This window comes from Saccharomyces mikatae (genome assembly GCF_947241705.1).
Source record: "Saccharomyces mikatae IFO 1815 strain IFO1815 genome assembly, chromosome: 6".
Taxonomy (NCBI): Eukaryota; Fungi; Ascomycota; class Saccharomycetes; order Saccharomycetales; family Saccharomycetaceae; genus Saccharomyces; species Saccharomyces mikatae.
The window spans coordinates 540,458-553,964 of record NC_079261.1 but is presented as its reverse complement, the minus strand read 5'-3'; the positions used below and the strand labels follow the sequence as shown (position 1 = coordinate 553,964).

Below are 13,507 nucleotides of genomic sequence, written 5' to 3'. Positions count from 1 at the left end.
GGAAGGGCAAAATACTGAGGAAAAATAGCCAAGTGAGGTCTTTCCGGGCTTTTGCGGGAAGGGGCAAAAATGTATAGGTTTTGATATAGAATCTTAGGGTACTAATTATGCTGACTCGAACATTAATAGGTCATACATTATAATGTGTCTAGGGAGTTTTCATACATATTCTATTACCTGAAATAAAACAGTTTATCTACACACTTTACATTATATATTTAAGAGAAGTACATATAGTATAGAATGGGAAGGATAGAATTTGAATAAAAGCATACAAAAGTGTTCACCCGAATAAAATCACAAAATAAGCAGCGGAGAGAAACAGAATAGAGATTTACAGTACCGGCAGTAAACACTTTAATAAGATTAAAGAGTAGAGAGAAAGGAAAATTTAGGAATAATACAAAATTTTAATTGTGATGGGACACCAAAGTAAAGAAAAGGAATAAATTTATTATTGCTATCATCATTGTTATTCTTGTTTGAGTTTTCGTTTTTTTTAGGTGGAGAGTTTGACCTTTTTCTTATTTAGTTTAATAATGCCTGAGGGGCCCTTTGGTTGCACCAGTTCGCCATTTTCAACACATTTCTTGATAGCACTATTAAACAAATAGTCAAAATTCGAGCTTGTTTTTAACTTTGATGAAAAGGTGTCTTTGACATACTTTTTCAGGACAATACGACTGGAGCCTTTACCATCATTAAGTTCTGGCATGCTCTTTAGGATCATTTCTTTATAGGTCAGTGAAGAAGGCGAAGAGGCCTTCTTGGCGGTAACGGTAGGCGATTTTTTTTTCACTACTTTCTTTGGCGTTGGTTTTGTAGCTGCGACCTTTGCCTTTGATGTAGCCGTACTTACGGAAGTAGCGGCTTGCTTAGGTTTAGGGCTGGTCTCTTTCTTTGGCTCTGGAGATTTCTTCGACTCTGGAGATTTCTTTTTAACCAGCTTCAAAGTCCCAGCGGGGCCCTTTGGCTGTTCAAAATCACCGACTTCCACACCTTTCTTGATCGCATTGTTGAAGTACAAATCAAAATTGCTTGTTGACCCAACGATAGGGTAGTTCTCCTTGATAAACTTTTTGAGTGCAGGACGACTGGATCCCTTACGCTCCTTCAAAGCCGTGAGCCCTTCTACGATCAACTCTCTGTAACTCTTGGAAGAAGGTTCCTCCTTTTTTGCTGCTGTTTTCTTAACAGCGGCTTTGATAGTCGGTTTCTCCTTGCTCTTGCTAGTCACGGGTTTCTTGCCCTTACTTGTAGTCTTGGTAGTAGGTTTTTTGGGTGCCATATTGCTTAGTATGTGATTATGATTGCTGTTCTTGCTACGAATCGTTATCAGGTGCCCGTAAACAACATCTTCCCCAAATATATAATTGCTCCTTCTCTTTAAATAAAAGGCAGATAAACAAAAAACTTTCGCCGCCCGCTTTTCCACACAAAAAACAACAACAACGGCATAGAACGCGACGCGAAAATGAAAGTCCAAAGGGAATAAGCAAAAATCATCCATTGAATCTATTGCTGTGTAAAACAGATTTTATAGACCAATTGTCGTTGATAGAACCATTAATGCAGACCACTGCTTCATCGTGATTGAAAACGTCGTCGTGATGATTAATGTTTTTTGAAGGGTCGAATCTTGGCCTTCGAAGGTAGGGTAATACAATGAATTTCTAGGGTTGAGATAATCAACAGCTTAGGGTACGTGGTAAGTGATGTGACAGTTGAAAAGAAAACCAAAAAATTTTTCCTTTCTTTTTCCTGGCGATGAGATGAGATGAAATTTTTCAAACAGATGATCTTTGGCACAGCTTATAAAAGAGTTATGTAGGCTGTTGTCGCACCAAATATAAGTAGGAACTAAAATTGTTGTAAGAAATCATCAGCATGACGCAATCCCTGGGTATTGAACAGTATAAACTCTCGGTCGTATCTGGTGGGAAACCGACGTTGAATAATTTCAGTTCAGTGACCGGCAATAAGAATATTGCCCGTCTGTCACACGACCAACGAAACTATATTATCCCTTTCAACAACCAAATTAAGGTATATTCAGTGGAAACTAGACAATGTGTCAAGACTTTGAAGTTTGCGAACAATTCCACGCTGTCCGAAATCTTTTCACAGGAACAAGACGATAATGAATCCATTGTGAAGATACTGCTGGGTGATATAACTGTTTCGCAACAGGAGGATGCTCATCTAATTACAGTATTCACCAAGAATGGCCATGTGGTCGTTCTAAACTATAAAGGAAAACTGGTGGAGTCCCCTAAGCACTTCAAAATCTCCTTGGAAAATGAAAAGCTTTTGAATGTTTTTCATAATAAGGGCAGCTACAGGCTTTTGACGACATTCAAGGACCCCAGCCAAAAGGCACACAACTCGTTACAGTCATATAGATTACACGGGCTGGAGTTTAATGACACCAAGAAGCAATTTGATGTAACTGACCAAGCAGAATGGAATAACATCATATTGTCGAATGTTTCCTCCAACGGTAAACTATTGACTCATATATGCAAAGATGCTTCAACCAAAGACCATGAACACAAATCTATTTCAGTTGTTTCACTTTTTGATGACTCCGTCAATATGAACTTCCCCCTCAGTTCCGTCCTTTCTTCACAGACTCAATCCCTATCCTCTAATACAAGATACGTTTCATGTATGGCTATAGACAATGTGGGTCAACAATTAGCCATTGGGTTTGCCTCTGGAGTTATAAGTATTGTGAACCTGGCCGATTTACAAGTAAGGTTGCTCAAATGGCATATCGATTCCGTTTTATCACTAGCATTCTCACAAGATGGAACCTATTTATTGTCTGGTGGTTGGGAGAAGGTTATGAGTTTATGGCAATTAGCAACAAACTCTCAGCAATTCCTGCCCCGTTTGAACGGTATCATAATCGACTGTCAAGTATTGGGGCCACAAGGTAACTACTACTCTCTAATTTTACAGATGACTGAAAACAACTCAAATTCTGACTATCAATTTTTACTCTTGAGCGCTTCAGACTTGACCTCTAAATTATCGATTAACGGGCCATTACCGGTGTTTAGTAGCACCATAAAGCACATTCAGCAACCGATCTCTGCCATCAATACTAAGAACTCCAGCTCAATTGGCTCCCTCAACCACTCTAAAAAGAAACAATCAAGAAAAGTGATTAAATCGAAAAGACAGGATTTTACCACAAATGTAGAAATAAATCCTATTAACAAGAATTTATATTTCTCACACATTTCTGCTATTCAAATTTTTGACTTTTATAAAAACGAACAGGTTAATTATCAGTATTTAACATCAGGTGTCAATAACTCAATGGGTAAAGTTAGATTTGAACTTAATTTACAAGATCCAATAATAACTGACTTGAAATTCACTAAAGATGGGCAATGGATGATTACATACGAAATTGAATATCCACCAAACGATCTTTTATCTTCCAAGGATTTAACCCATGTCCTCAAGTTTTGGACTAAGAATGATAATGAAACAAGTTGGAATCTAAAGACAAAAGTGATAAACCCACACGGAATAAGTGTCCCGATTACCAAAATTTTGCCTTCTCCAAGATCTGTCAATAATAGCCAAGGCTGTTTAACGGCAGATAACAATGGTGGGTTGAAATTTTGGTCATTCGACTCTCATGAAAGCAACTGGTGCTTGAAAAAAATTTCCTTACCAAATTTCAATCACTTCAGTAATTCTGTCTCTTTGGCTTGGTCTCAAGATGGGTCTCTAATATTCCATGGTTTTGATGACAAATTGCAAATTCTAGATTTCGACACTTTCAAAAAGTTTGAATCTTTGGAAAATACAAAGACTGTCAGTGAATTCACATTAGACTCTGAAATCCAAACCGTTAAATTGATCAATGATACGAATTTGATCGTAGCTACCAGAACTACATTAAGTGCAATCAACCTATTGCAAGGTCAAGTTATAAACAGTTTTGACTTATATCCGTTCGTTAACGGAGTTTACAAAAACGGTCACCTGGATAGACTGATTACTTGTGATGAAAAAACAGGCAACATTGCACTCGTAGTAAATCAACAACTAACTGATTTTGAAGGTATACCAACCACGAAATACAAATCCCGTATTATTATATTTGATTCTGAATTATCTAGAAAATTAGGTAACTTCACACACTGCGAATACATATCTTGGATCGGTTGGAATTATGACACTGATTTCATATTCCTGGACATAAATTCCACATTAGGTGTTGTCGGAACCACCGTGAATACTCAGTTATCCGATGAAGTTAATAATGAAAGCATAATGGATGGACTGGTAAGTAGCACCACTACTTCTACCGTCTCAAACACTGATGCGTTTGCAGAGCAACTAAAAAAATTAACATCAAGAGGTAAAAAAAGTGCTGCTAGGAATAATAATGCTGATAGTAACGACGAAGATGAAGAAGACATCACTTTGGAATTTATAAACGGCGAAAAGAAGGATAAGCTAGTCAATATGAACAGTTTTACAAGCATGTTTGACAATATTCAAAATGTGCAAATGGATACATTTTTCGATCGTGTAATGAAAGTGATCACGTAGTTTCTGCTCCATCCACTAGGTGCTGAAATAAATAGATGGAATTATATAGCAAGTAAAAAATTAAAAACGTCTGTAAAATTTAGCGACGAGGAGAACGTTAAGGGAAGTGAAAGTCAACAAGGATTAAGTGCCCAAAATACTTCTCAATTGCAAATCTCACAACTTTGGTGAGACGCAGAATAAATCTCTTCGTACGATTTTTATTTGATGAGCATCTTCAAGCAAGATGAATAAAATAATATCTCCAAATAAATCACCTTTTTTTTTAACTAGTACTTTCATAACGCACGTTTACTAGTCAAGACTTGAAATTCAATAATTGGGTAACTTAATATTCTGCCAGATTTTCTTGGTACATACGGTGATTCAGAAAAGGAGTTACGACAAACTGTTGACTGTCCCGGCTTTCCTCCACATTCAATCGAATAAAACTTTAAAAGGTATCCGCTAAAAATGACCTCTTCTCTTAATGAGTTAAACTTGGTTCAAGTGCTTGAACAGGCAAGTAATCCACAACATATTAGGTCTGAAGTTCAAAAATTAGCCGAACAACAACTAAAGCAATGGGAAACTCAGGCCGGATTCCATTTCTTATTGCAGTCGATATATCTCAATTTGTCAAATTCATTGCAAATTAGATGGTTGGCGGTAATTCAGTTTAAAAACGGTGTGGATAAGTATTGGAGGTCCTCTAGAGTTAACGCTATACCTAAAGACGAAAAGGCTTCCATTAGAGGTCGTCTTTTTGAAATGATCGATGAACAAAACAATCAACTTTGTATACAAAATGCACAAGCTGCAGCAAGGATTGCAAGACTAGATTTCCCGGTAGAATGGCCAAATTTATTTGAGGACTTGGAAAACCTATTAAACGATGAGACCATAAGAAAAGACTCGATTAAAATTTATAACATATTGATGCATGTGAATCAAATCATTAAAGTACTAGGTACGGCGAGAATAGGAAGATGTCGACCTGCTATGCAAAGTAAAGTTCCTTTGATATTCCCATTAATTGTTAGGATATACTTACAATTCTTTGAAAATTGGACAACTTCCTCCAACCTCAACTATGAAAATCTGTCCAGTTTGCAGGTTTCTTATTTATCACTAAAAGTTTTAAGAAGAATAATTTGTGAAGGGTATGAACGTCCTCAAACTGATCAATCCGTTTGCGATTTTATTAAGCTATCTGTTTCACACTTTGAGATGCTGATTTCAAACCATGAAAACTTTAGGAAATTTGACATTTACGAAAAATTTATCAAATGCTTAGGTAAATTATACTTTAATTTAGTAACTGGATCTCCGGCTAATTTCATATTACTCCCATGTTCTACTCAAATTCTAATTACCTACACTAGGTTGATTTTTAACAAAGCTCCTATAGTATATAAAGAGAATTCTGACGTTACTGGGGACTTTTGGGAACAAAATGCTATCAGAGGACTTTTAATTCTTAAGAGAGTCATTAATTTCATTCACAAAAAAGGTGCCATTACTTTAAAAGCAAGAAGCGATAAGCTAACGATAGATGCTTCTATCAACAAAATAAATACAGAGTTTTTGAATGAAAATTTAATCACAAGGTTGGTCGATAATTTAATGGAATGGTACTTGAGGTTAAGACCAACTGAACTAGAAAATTGGTTTATGGACCCAGAAGAATGGATAAACGAACAAATGGCTACGAGTTACGAATACCAAATCAGACCCTGTGCAGAAAATTTTTTTCAAGACTTGATAAACACTTTCTCTGAACTGTTAGTTCCATACTTATTGAAGAAAATTGAAAGTGATGCCTCAGAACTGTCAAACTCATTGGACGATTTTTTGAGAAAAGACGCAATTTACGCAAGTTTCCAATTAAGTGCATCTGCTGTTAGTGAAATGGTAGATTTTGACAGATTGCTAATTCAGGTTTTTTTACCAGAAGCAACGAATACGAACATATCGGGTGATGAGTTGAAGATTATTCGAAGGAGAGTTGCTTTGATTATAAACGAATGGTCTATCGTTAAATGTTCCGAGGAGTCTAAAAGTTCATGTTACAAATTATTCACGAATTTCTTAACTAACGAAGATGACAAAGTTGTTTTGTTAACTACTGTCCAAACAATCAGAACTATGATTGATGATTGGAATTTCAACAAGGATACATTTCAGCCATTTTTGACTGAGAATGTTCATTTATTATTGAGAAAAATCCTACCATCCGTTTCGTTAACTGAGACTAGATTGTATGTTCTAAATACATTAAGTGACATAATAATCCAAACAAAACCATTGATTAGCAGAGATCTATTAGTCGAAATTTTACAAATCATACCAAATCTTTGGGAAATAGCAACAAATAATGCTGCCGAAGCTATTTTGGCAAATGCATTATTGAGGTTATTGAGACACTTGGTATCATCTTTAGGTCCACAGTCGCACTTAACATGGGATATCGCCATACCCGTGGTTGCATTAGCATGCGATCCCTCTTCTATGCAATATCAATTATTAAGCGAAGACGGGTATGAACTATGGGGTATGCTTCTTCAAAATTTTTCGTCACAAGAACAAGAATTTGATGATAAGTTAGTTGAGTTGGTACCGTTTCTTAAGTATGGTATCGAGACACACACAGAGATTCTACCAACTTTACTTGAAATTATCAAGAGTTATACATTGATTTTGAATCCTGTGGGATTTTTCGCTAACAACACATTTCAAGATATTTTTAAACAAATGTCCAAATATCTCTTGAAGTTGAGGGAGGATTCGTTTCAATTGATTCTAGAAATTTGGGAAATTTTAATATTATCAAATGAGTCGGACTACGAAAATCTTCTGTTGCAGAATTTCTATGAAACTGGTGTATTATCAGCTTTATTCGATGCGATTTTTTTAGAGGAAGCTCCTTCATCTTATTTATGCTCTCAAATCATTCAGGTTATCGCTCGGATCGCATACGTAAATCCCGACGCCTTAATGAATTTCTTAGCTGCTTATCATGAAAACCTGCCAAATTTTCATGAAAATATGCACATGTCGGAATCGATAAGAAAAGTAGTATCCAAGGACCAGCCGTTCGATTTCGTTGTAAACAAGCTTCTAACTGGATGGATAGTATGTTTTAAAGATATCTTTGATCCTAAATTTAAGAAAGTTCATATATTGGGGATCTCAAGTTTATTAAGGACTGGCTTAGTCCCTATTTTGACTGAGTTCTCATCCATTGCATCTTTGTGGATCGAAATGCTGGAAGAAATCAACGAAAGTAATAATGGAGATTGCGAAAAGTACCATTTAAATGATATTGTCACAGAACAGTCAATTGCCTTCCATCCTTTAACCTCCGAACAATTGAGATATCATGAATTATGCAAAACCAATGATCCGGTGCACAACATCAGTTTAAAAAATTTTATATCTCAAACTATGGAATATCTTGAATCACATCTAGGAGTAGAAAGATACCAAGAATTTCTGAAAACTATTAACCCTAATTTATTAGAGAATCTGCAAATGTTTTTGTCCATCCAGCCACAAGAGCGTCATTCATAATAGTTAGTATATAGATAAACAGAAAGAATTTGTATAACGTACAACAACATTGAAGCTTTATCTTTGAATTGTGAATTCTACTATTTTTTATTTACCATTAACCGGATACTGCACTCTTTTGTTAGCTTTTTGCGTAATACAAAAACAAACGCGAAAACTGTTCATACAATATAATATAACAAAGCAAGCCCCATAAAACAAAGCCATTGTCGTTCGAAATTAACAAAAGTTTGCCCTAAAAACTACAGTAATTTAGCGAAGTAATGCAGTATAATAATTTCGGAAGCAGTGCCAATAAAAAATTTCAAGATGATACTCTTAACAGAGTAAGAAAAGAGCATGAAGAGGCCTTGAAAAAATTACGAGAAGAAAACTTCAGTTCAAACACATCAGAATTGGGAAATAGAAAACTGCATAAAGCACAAGAAAGGATGAGCTCACCACTACATAGACTTTCTCCTGTAGATAAACTAGAAAATAACAAAATGAAGAGTCCATTAGACGACAAGCTAAGAAGGCAATTAAGGGAAGGCAATACACGACTACCACCTCCATCATTTTCCAACTATAGGGTACCCTCAAACAACCGCTCCAATATGGATAGGATAAGAAGAAGAACTAGCTCACCCGTAAGGACTGAGAGGTTTGCATCGCAAGATGTTATAGATGACCAAAGGCTGGAAATAAAATATCTAGAACGTATCGTGCATGATCAAGGCTCCATAATCGATAACTTGACGTCAAGAATAACCAGATTGGAATCTTTTATACTAAATTCAGTTTCAGACAGAGGAGACAAGAATTATCTTCCTCTTGAGCATTCCAATTCATTTTCTGGGTTTCCTACTACTAAGACGTATGGCTTACACATGAGCGGACAATATGAAAACGATAGATCTTATCGGAGAAGTAGTGGTGACATGAAAACAGAAAGACCAAGAGCTGATCGATCGTCACAAATACATATTGAAAATGAGAGTACAGAAGATATACTGAGAATTTTATCTTCATCCTTCCATGATTGAATTAAATACTTGACTAAATAATACCAGCATCTTCGTAACTAGATACTCCTATATAAATATACGTATATTAATCATATTTCTGGAGTAAAAAACTTAACATTCAATCGGAATGCTCCTAATTCTTGATGAATTTTAATTTGAACACATATGTCTTGGAATCCTGTTCATCATTTAAAGAAAAAATAGGGCTTTGATTCCTTCTCTTGGGATAGGTATCACCTCCCCAATTGTATTTACCAGAATAACCAATGTATCCATCCCCTCCTTTTGTTGAATCAAACTCGAATTGACCTGCATCCTTAATATTCCTGAATTTGCAAACTAATTCACTAGAAGAAGAAGTAATGACGTCACAAAACCCTTGGTTGGTCCTTAAGTAATAATTTCCATAGGGTGATTTGATTAATTCGTAATTTGCTGGTGTACCTTGACTCATCCAGTGTCCATTCTTGATTAAAAAGCCCTGCATCTGGTCACCATTATTAATATTTGATAGACGAATGATGCCTCTATACGCTTCTCCCTTATTAGGTCTTCTCCGGAAAGGTGGTACATAACCTTTAGGAAAATATTTAATATCGTCGGTCCTACAATTTGTTCGAATGGCAAGCGAATCCATAGGTACGAACATTTCGCTCAAGAGCGAACCCTTCAATTGGTGGTAATACCATATTTCATTTAAAGAATTATGCCTATCACAGCCGATGAAAACTTGCTTTCCGTCAAACTCTTTACTTAGTGCAATCTTGATCTGCTCCAAAGAATAAGAACCATCTACAGTTGGTACGATTTTGTTTTTCTTTAGTATAGTAAACGTATCCAATCTCTTGAATAGGTTATAGGTTATTCTAAAATAATCATATACTGCTCTTTTTTTGTCAACATCATTAACTTCCCACTCGGCATAGCACTCTGGCCTAATTGTGCTAATACATGTACCGTGTTTATTAAACTCATGTATCCATAAGGATTCATGATTACCGTTATTACTCTTCCAATATAGATCTAAATATTCTAGCAGCCTTTTACCAGATATTTCTAGAGATGTGTCATTATTGAATGCCTTGTCATGTAATAAATAGTAAACGTCGTCGATTTGTAGGGATCTATTACAAAATTGTTGATAACCACCGTGGCAATTATCCGGCCATAATCCGTGAATTGTAAATGAATCTAAAGGCCCAAGTTCGTTTACTATTTCTGTTTCATTTAAATCCGACTTACTTGGAAAGTAGTTCCAGAACTGGGTTTGCAAAAATATTCCACCAGGATATTCAAAACAACATGTGTTGTTTACATCGGTTTTATTAGAACATGATAAGGGGATATTAATGGGACAATTTGGATCTATCCCCTTATTTGCACCACCCGAAAAAAATGGTAGTTGTAAAAGACTGTGTAAGCTTCTCAGCAGCATTGGTTCTAGTAGTGTATAAAAAAATGTCTGAGAAGTTGGGAGTTGAGGTTCTATTTCAAAGTTTGGTCGATATCTCTTTGTTTAATGGGCTTTGACTTATAGAGAATTTTTAGGGAAAAGCTTAGATAACGAGAATTTAGTGATCCGAAAGCAAAAGGAAAAAAGGAAGAAAGAAATGTAAAGGCACTGCTCTGTGCGAATTGAGTATTAGCGTAAAGTATATTACGTTGAATGCATTGATATATAAGGGTATAAATATAAACATATATACTTATTGTTTCTTTTTCAACTTTCTCTTAGCGAAATCAAGAACTTGAGAATTACCTTCCTTTGAAATGAAAAATTTCTTCTTTTTGTCATCTTTCCATAACAAAACACCAATATCCTGAGCATACTTACTAAGCAAGTTGTATTCTTGGCTGGTTTCGAAGTCAGAATACAGCGAACCTTCATACGTTATAACTCTATCTAATTCTAGTTGCCACAATCTAATTTGATCCACCACAGTCGGAGGTAAAACTTGTAAAGGCTCTTTGCAGTTAGGGTCCAACTCTAGTTTTTTTTCCAGCTTTTCTTCAGCTAGCCTCCTCATTTGAGGATGTGCGTGTGTCTCTAGATATGCAATAATCTGTTCTGCAGTGATACCATTAGTTAATGCTCTCCTTATAGATTCTCTTGTTATTTGACCCAATACCATATTGACAAATCTTGCCTTTAAATGAACAAAAAGAGACAAAACAGCAATCTGTAAAGGGGAATTAGAATATGAATATATTTTAAAGTTTGTTTCCACAATTAATGAGCCGTCAGGTATATCTTGATTTTTTAGACCAGCTTTATTCAAATCATCTGATGTTGTGGTATCTGTCGAAGATTTACCATTGGTACCGTCTTCATTCACTGACGGCTCTTCTCTATTCTGTCTCAAGACACTGTCCATCGCATTGGAGGCAGACCTGATCGTCTTTGTATCGGAGGTTAACATCAAGGCTAATTTAGTTGGATAGAAAATGCTGTCATTGGAATGCTTTTGGAAAACCAGACCATAGTCTCTCATATCTTGTAACATGATCCTTTGCGTTTCACTTAGCGCATCAATTTTGTAAGCCTTACCAACTTCCAATGCACCTAACATGAAAATAAAATGTAAGACGTCGACTAAATCCATTTTTGATGTTTCAATCATTTTCAAGTATTGTAATAATAAGGTCCATAATTGGGAGTTGATTTCTTGTAAAAGAAATTGGAAACCCTCATTAGTGATCTTGAACTCTCCGGTGGAGTTTATCTCTTCCATAAGTTTACTGTGTTTCAAAAGATTCAGCACCTTTTCAGATGGTATTTTAGCGAGTGGGGTACCGACCATAAAGTGTAGTATTGTTTCCCACTTGTTAGCCGAATACTCATCCAACAAGTCTAAACTAACTACATTATCCTCTACAACAATACCAAATGAATTGTGAACTTCTCCCCCAGTCAATGCGTTTCTCAGGCTGATTTTGAATGTCGGGTTCAGATTGATCATTAAAGTACCAGAAGACTTGTTTGGTATAAGAAGATGCAAAGACTTCATTGATTTGATTGCATCCTGAAACTGCAATTTACCATTTGAATTGACCCATTTATCTAAATCTAACAAAGGTACTTCATTTTCGTTGAAAACCATGGCCATGATAAAAAATTTGGCTAATGGTGGTAAAATTCTATAGATGGCCAGACAAGTGGCCGGTGATGTGTACAGCCTATTTTGCACTTGTTGAGGAATTTCTTCCAAATACTGGGTGACCGAATGTTTCAAAGAATAATCACTCATGAGACTGTTGCTTCTTCCCTCTGGTGATTTCAAATTCTGAGCCACTGATATTTCTCTTTGATGATGAAATTTCAAGTATATATGTGTGAAAATATGATCCTACGTAAATTGCGCTAGAAAAAAAATTCCCTTCATTTTTTATTGTCGCGTACCTAAAAGAAATCTAAGATGAATGAACATTTGGATTTTACTTCATTGAGGAAACATTAAGTTATAATCAAGCTTTAACCTAGTACATAGCTCAAACATGCCAAATTCTTTCCCCTCGCTATCAAGCAGAACCTTATTTAGTTTCTCTAGCTCTACTACTTTATTTTTCTCCAATTCTTTCAGTTGTTCGTTCATTTGACTTTCCCACTCCTGTTGCTCAATTTCTGAAAGTTGCTTAAAGTCTTCACTTTCCTTAATTTCATAGATTTGGTCTTCCATACCACTGTCAATCTGGTATTCTAGTCTTCTCCTTTTGGCCTCCATTTCCTTTTCTAGAAAATCTTTATAACCGCCCATTCTGTTAATTTTGATCAGAGTTGAGTTTAGAATGAACGAAAGTTCCATCTTGCAAATGGTTCTCCATTTTTCTATCGATTTTCTGTTTTCCTTGATCTTGTTTTCACTCAGAATTTTACAAGCCTGCTGTAGATGATTATTTTCTTGTCTCAGAATAGTAAGTTGTTTCGTCAACTCCCTATTCAGTATGGAAATTTTTTTCTGATTACTTTGTTTCGTCATCTCATTAGCACTCTTTTTACCAACCCGATTGTTATTTGAATCTATTTTTTTCGTGTGAGAAAGGTTATGACTGGCGATTTCCTCTTCATCTACCAAAGTTTTGTCCTTGTCCAACCACTCGTCTTGACCGTGCATCATCTTCGAGTTTCTACAGTCAACTATTTTACCTAGTAATAATATTTGTGAGTATTTGAAAAGTGGCAAGAATCTACTTTTTGTTTCTTTTCCTATTTATACGAGGAAACATAGAAGCTTGGGCGGCTAACATTCTTCCGCGGCTAATCTTCTTATAAAAAGCCACTTTCAGGTAGAAAGTTGGTATATAAAGACCAAGCTTAAAAGAGAGACTTAGACCGGATAAGGAGCATTTCAAAGCAATGTTGAGCATCGTCA

At 35.7% G+C, this 13,507-nt stretch overlaps 7 protein-coding genes across 7 annotated transcripts; 3 read left to right on the top strand and 4 right to left on the bottom strand.

Annotated features, from left to right (window-relative positions):
• Positions 1-499: 499 nt before the first annotated feature.
• On the bottom strand, positions 500-1,288 carry HHO1 (histone H1; the record flags this gene model as incomplete). The annotated part of the gene is made up of 1 exon (XM_056222299.1): positions 500-1,288. One exon carries the CDS (start codon positions 1,286-1,288, stop codon positions 500-502), a length of 789 nt encoding a protein of 262 aa, XP_056082004.1.
• Positions 1,289-1,887: 599 nt separating this feature from the next.
• On the top strand, positions 1,888-4,578 carry NAN1 (Nan1p; the record flags this gene model as incomplete). Its single annotated transcript, XM_056222298.1, has 1 exon — positions 1,888-4,578. One exon carries the CDS (start codon positions 1,888-1,890, stop codon positions 4,576-4,578), a length of 2,691 nt encoding a protein of 896 aa, XP_056082003.1.
• Positions 4,579-5,031: 453 nt separating this feature from the next.
• KAP120 (karyopherin KAP120) lies at positions 5,032-8,130 on the top strand (the record flags this gene model as incomplete). Its single annotated transcript, XM_056222296.1, has 1 exon — positions 5,032-8,130. The coding sequence occupies one exon, from the start codon at positions 5,032-5,034 to the stop codon at positions 8,128-8,130; it is 3,099 nt and encodes a 1,032-aa protein (XP_056082002.1).
• Positions 8,131-8,393: 263 nt separating this feature from the next.
• Positions 8,394-9,155, top strand: SPC29 (Spc29p; the record flags this gene model as incomplete). Its single annotated transcript, XM_056222295.1, has 1 exon — positions 8,394-9,155. The coding sequence occupies one exon, from the start codon at positions 8,394-8,396 to the stop codon at positions 9,153-9,155; it is 762 nt and encodes a 253-aa protein (XP_056082001.1).
• A 115-nt stretch (positions 9,156-9,270) lies between these two features.
• RNY1 (ribonuclease T2) lies at positions 9,271-10,572 on the bottom strand (the record flags this gene model as incomplete). Its single annotated transcript, XM_056222294.1, has 1 exon — positions 9,271-10,572. The coding sequence occupies one exon, from the start codon at positions 10,570-10,572 to the stop codon at positions 9,271-9,273; it is 1,302 nt and encodes a 433-aa protein (XP_056082000.1).
• A 271-nt stretch (positions 10,573-10,843) lies between these two features.
• On the bottom strand, positions 10,844-12,385 carry TFB2 (TFIIH/NER complex subunit TFB2; the record flags this gene model as incomplete). The annotated part of the gene is made up of 1 exon (XM_056222293.1): positions 10,844-12,385. One exon carries the CDS (start codon positions 12,383-12,385, stop codon positions 10,844-10,846), a length of 1,542 nt encoding a protein of 513 aa, XP_056081999.1.
• Positions 12,386-12,577: 192 nt separating this feature from the next.
• On the bottom strand, positions 12,578-13,252 carry MEI5 (Mei5p; the record flags this gene model as incomplete). The annotated part of the gene is made up of 1 exon (XM_056222292.1): positions 12,578-13,252. The coding sequence occupies one exon, from the start codon at positions 13,250-13,252 to the stop codon at positions 12,578-12,580; it is 675 nt and encodes a 224-aa protein (XP_056081998.1).
• Between the last annotated feature and the right edge of the window lie 255 nt (positions 13,253-13,507).